Source organism: Teleopsis dalmanni, chromosome X, assembly GCF_002237135.1.
Source record: "Teleopsis dalmanni isolate 2A chromosome X, ASM223713v2, whole genome shotgun sequence".
NCBI lineage: Eukaryota > Metazoa > Arthropoda > Insecta > Diptera > Diopsidae > Teleopsis > Teleopsis dalmanni.
The window spans coordinates 34760494-34766040 of NC_051848.1; the positions used below are offsets into that span (position 1 = coordinate 34760494).

At 29.0% G+C, this 5547-nt stretch overlaps 1 protein-coding gene across 1 annotated transcript in view; it reads right to left on the reverse strand.

Annotated features, from left to right (window-relative positions):
- Positions 1–4559, reverse strand: part of LOC119688304 (low-density lipoprotein receptor-related protein 11-like) — a 5032-nt gene extending 473 nt beyond the window's left edge. Inside the window, exons 1-4 of the mRNA XM_038102983.1 lie at positions 4035–4559; positions 398–934; positions 213–337; positions 9–140 (exon numbers count right to left, since the gene is read on the reverse strand). Coding sequence (XP_037958911.1) covers positions 9–140; positions 213–337; positions 398–934; positions 4035–4269 — 1029 coding nt within the window. The 5' untranslated portion in view covers positions 4270–4559. The remainder of the gene's footprint in view (positions 1–8; positions 141–212; positions 338–397; positions 935–4034) is intronic.
- Between the last annotated feature and the right edge of the window lie 988 nt (positions 4560–5547).

Here is a 5547-nt window from a genome sequence, read left to right on the forward strand (position 1 = left end):
TTCTGTACAACAGGATCTAATATATTATTGTTATTATTGGTAATAGTCGACGTGTCCAAATTTCCATTTGTCTGGGGAGCAGTATTTGTAGCAGGAATAGCTGCATTAACAGCTGAAGAAGATGAAGTAGCACCAGAGCACTGAAAATTTTAAAATTATTTTCAATATATTAATATATTAATTGATTGTAACATATATAGAATAAATATTACCTCTGGACCTTCATCACTGCCATCTTCACACTGTGGTATGCCATCGCACGCGTTATAGACAGCAATGCACTCACCGGAGTGACAGCTGAACTGAAATCGACCGCAGTTCGCTGTTATATTAGTGACTATAAATAATTTTAAATAAATGATATTTAAATAAAATAATAAATAAACTTCTTACGGACCTTTTTGTGTGTTGCTAATTTCATTTTGACTGTTACTTTGTGGTAATACTGCCACTATACTATTACTTCCAGCAGCAATATTATTTGTACCAACAGTATTACTTGTACCGATAGGGGAGCTTACCACGCCACCGTTTCCTGGTACGTTCTCAGAAGTTTTCTCCCGAGTTTCTTGTTTTACCTTTAAATTTGATAACTCCCATTCTTGTTGAGATATATTTGTTGTTGCAATATGTGGTAAAGTAGGGCGGGGAGTGGTGGTTTCTGGTATATGTCGAATAGTTGTCAATACTGCACTTGTATAATTGGCATGTCTTGTAAATTTGCAATGGAAATTTTCTGGTGGACCGCATTCAAAAAGATAACAGTAGCCGTCGTTCTTGTCTTCAAATATATAAACATCGCAAGAATCAGTTTCGCAGCATAATCGTTGACATTCTTCCATTGTGTCCAGTTCAAGACCTTGCAAATATTTACCACCAATTGCCTGCGATTCACCGGTCCGTATTATTGTGTTTTTATGAACATCAAATTGACCTATTGAAGGCGAAGAATCAGTTGTAGAATAAAATGAAATGCTTTAATTGACATAATTTAAGAAAAACTAAGAATCCAAATTAGGTACACAATATATCTTTAAAATGTAGATATTGACCGAGACGTTAACATTTCAATAACGTCACAGTTGGTGTGAAAATTAAACGACAAGAGGGAGGTCATTCTAAGCAGTTCCAGAGGCATGTAATCGAAGAAGTTAACAGGTTTCTTAAGATTATAGCCTTGGTCCGACGATTTCATCGGAAGAAGTCAAAAGGTTTTATTATGATTTAATTTAAAATTGGGGTTTTAAATATACGTGAAGGCGTCAACGACAAACTACTCGTTAATTTTCTTATAACTAGTTGTAGTATTAACTAATAAATGTAAAAACAAAAACCAAAAGAAAAAAAATAATATTTATATTTTAATATAAATATAAATTAAAATCAATTAATGCAATAATAAATAATTGATACTTTGTTAAATATGGATTTAAATGACGTTATTTTAAGTTTAATATACAATCATGCTTGGTTGTATGATTTTTATTGGAACCATTCGTATGTGGATTACTCTCATTTTTATGTGGATTATTCTCATTTGATTGAATTAACAAATCCTTATACTTGTCTAAATGACTGTTTGTTAATTTGAATTTAATGTAAATTTTGTTTGATTCCGTCATTTATGTTTAAAGTATATAAAAAAAATTCTCTAGTATTTTAGACAAAGCAAATACTGATGCAAGTAGAACAACATCTGGTTTAAAGTTTATAATTCTATACTTATATAGAAATTTGAATTCTCATTTAGTTTAATTTACTGCACTTATAAATATAGATGTGAACGATGTACAATGGTTGATTTGAATTTAATATAATTTATACTTGATTGTGTGGTTTACATCAATTCTTTATGCTATAAACAATAATGCTTAGGCATTTTTTTTTATTTCTATTATAGAAATTGGACGTCGCATCGATGCTTGATTAAATGCTCTTCAACTTTATCAGTAACGAATATAAATATTATCATGCTCTATATGGAAAAGTAAAAGAAATGGGTTAACGTTTTGCGAAAAGTGTATTAAGTAGAGTTTAAATGAAAAAATATATTTCTTTCTATGTTTAACATTTTCTAATACTCTAACTTTGTTATTTTTTAAGCACCCTTCGTATGAAAATATTTATTTAGAAGCACATATGCTCTGCGGATTGCAAACATAAATTTATTAAGTTTCGGAAATTTCAATACTACTCCGTTTAGTGATATATAAATGAAATCTTAGTAAAAATATATGATGTTCTCAATCAGCAAACTACAAGTTAGTGTTTTCGTACCTAGTCATACGAGTATTAACAAATATAGTTATGTACCGAGCAGCGTATATACTATACACGTATAAACTTTACACTATATATTATATAGTGGCATCGATGCCAGAAGAATTACGATGGCATCGTTGCTGTATTTCACCTCAATATTTTTTAAAAATTTTAAGGTTTATATATAAATTCTTTGTACTTCTTTTTTATATAATATTAATTTAATCATCATTTTGAAATAAATATAATAAAAAAATAAATATATACACTTACGGACCTATTCTGTGCACTTGACAGATTTGTCAAATTCTTTAATAAAATTTTTGATTTTTATATAGCATTAAACTTTTTGATATTCTGGACACATCTTGTATAGAAAACTGTTCGAAATTGTTCGTAACTGTTCGTAAAAAATGCTTGTAAAGAGCATATATTTTAAGTTGTCCAAAGCATTTTTCATGCATTCAAATAACAATAAAAAATATGCTTGTAAAGAGCGTATATTTTAGTTAAGGATATTTGTCATGCATGCAATTAATAAAAAATGCTTAAAAAGAGCACATTTTCATAGTTGTCAACAGCATTTGTAGTATTGACAACTAACAAGGAAAAGAGCTTTTTGTTTATGTCACAGAATACCAAAACCTTTACAGCAGTCAATTTTGACAAGTGTCAATGTTTGACAAGTTTATAAAGTGCACAGAATAGGTCTGTTATTTTTCATATATATAAATGATTCTTTGTTGATACTTTTGGATGGTTTGTGGTAGCGATAACGATTCCCCTTCTTTTCACACCTTCCTTTACATCAAAAAACCATCACTGCAATGATGTTCTAAAGTATTTCTAGGTATCAAGAAAGCATCGTTGGAAATCAAAGATTTATCGCAAATCAAAGATTTACCGAACCAAGTTTACGGAGAGTCTACAAATCTCGACCTAGATACCCCGTTTACATACAGTTCCAATACTTATTCTCTAGAATAAAGCCTACTCTAAACCTAAGCGAAAATGTTGATTATACACATTCAGTGTGATAGTAATTATATTGTAATCACACACCATTATAAATTACAAAACATATATAATAAATATATAATAATTATAATATAATATGATAATAAATAAGTAATAATATATAGTGATAATAATATAATAGTAATAATACATATTATAATTAATAACTAAAATATAAGCCAGGATAACTGAGGTGAATTTAACCTTTAGATCAAATAACTGTAAGGTAAGCATAACGGTTATGAAGGTTGGTATATGAAGGTATGGCTTAGGTTAAAAATGAAGGTATAATACAAAATATGTTATATTATATTAGGATATATTGGAATAAATTAAATTGAATTAAAAAAATTAATTAAGATAATTAGATAAGTTTAATCACAAATAAATGCAAGAGTAAAAAAGAGTCAAAATAAGGTGGAGCAGTTGAGGATACATAAGGATAACATGAGGGTAAACCATAATTAAAAATATTTTCGTCGTTAAATAACTGCTTCGTATGTTATAAGAATTAAACCTTTTATTTTTTTTTGACATTAAAAAAAAAAAAAATTAAAAAACAGTTGATGCTCGTATCATCTGAATTACATTCTGAAGCATTGTTCGGGATATCAAAAATATATAATTTGTGTTTAAACAGCTGCTTCATATTTTGGGCGCAAAACTTTTTAAACAACCCACGTATAATTTTGACTTCATTTGCAAGAAATGAAAGAGCGGTGTGCTGGTTAGAGCTTCCCATAGGATGTACTTACCTAGGCATGATTCCAGGTCCATGCGTTTTGCTAAATGATGCGCATTAGCAGACTGAATTGAGTTGTCGTAATGCTGTCTTGTGTCTACTGCACCGATCCGCGACCAAAACAATGACCCAAATGCCGTGAGGGTCAACAGATTTGCTGCACGCATTGTATGGTCAGCATCGATAAGTAAAAACTTGGTAATCGTAATTAGGAACATAATTACAATAATTTTAGTAAGGCCACACATTATTGAAATTGTTGGCAACACCTTACTAGCAAGTGTGCTGTGCAGCAAAGACGGGGGGAGGGGGATGTATGTGTTTGTCTATCACAAAAAAGATAAATTACTTCGCTTCAAGCAAAAACTTCAGCTGTTAATCTGCACCAGCGTTTGATTTCCTTTTGTTTTGCTTATACTTTTGCCTTTGAGATAATTCCTTTAGCTGGGGTAGAAATGTTGGAGGTGGGTTTTGATATCTGTTCTTGGTCCAATGTAATTGTCACTGCTTTTCGCAATAATTTTAAAATAATTTTCAATTTCTTAATGTTAAAATTTTTACAAAATATGCCAAAAGCACTTAACACTTTATTAATTAATTAAAAATACTTTTTCTCTTATTAATTATTTGTATACAATTAATTTTTGTGATTAACTATTTCTGCTATTCAAAGTTATTTTTACTCGTTTGATGCACTTTTTTTCTAATTCACAAATTTTCATTTAAGTTTTGTTTTGTTTTTCCTTTCACAACAAAAAGCACTATTTTTACAATTATTGATTTTCCGTATGAACAACAACAACAGAGCATAAGACATATATTTTTTTTTTTTTTGATATTTAATATTGTATATAAGTGCTACAAATTTATATTATATATTGCAAATATGTATACTTATAACTTCAGTTATTTTAACAATTTTTTATAGTACAATTTTTTATATCTATATATATATATATACATATACATATATATATATATATATATATGTTTTAATTTAAATTTATTTATAATTTAATTCGATACAAAAAGTTATAAAATTTCTAAGGTCAAAAAAAATTCAATGTCTTTCCGTGTTTTTGGTATGGTTGAAATATCTGTTGTGTGCGAAATATGTACCAGTGGAACGTTGGAACATTGGAACATGATAAATGAAATATGGAACTTGAAACGTTCGCGTGCATATGAAAGCTTTTACTACTTGCAGTTTGGAAGTACAACGATTGGAAGTTAATCTGAGGATAGCAATAAAACGGTGTGTAGTAATAATAAGAAAAAAGCGGGAATTTGGAAAATGACGGTAAATAAGTAAATATGAAAGCTTTATCGCCTTAAAAACAAATCGAAAAAAATCGATATATTTAAAGCACATATGCAGCAGAACAGTGTCAGCTCGATAACTGTGCTATTTTGAAACTTGCGTTTCAGGTTTAGGTTAGGTTTATGTGATATGATTTAAATGATAAATGTTCAATGAAATGAAATGTTCTGATTAATACATTCAAAGAACATATATATGTAGCAGA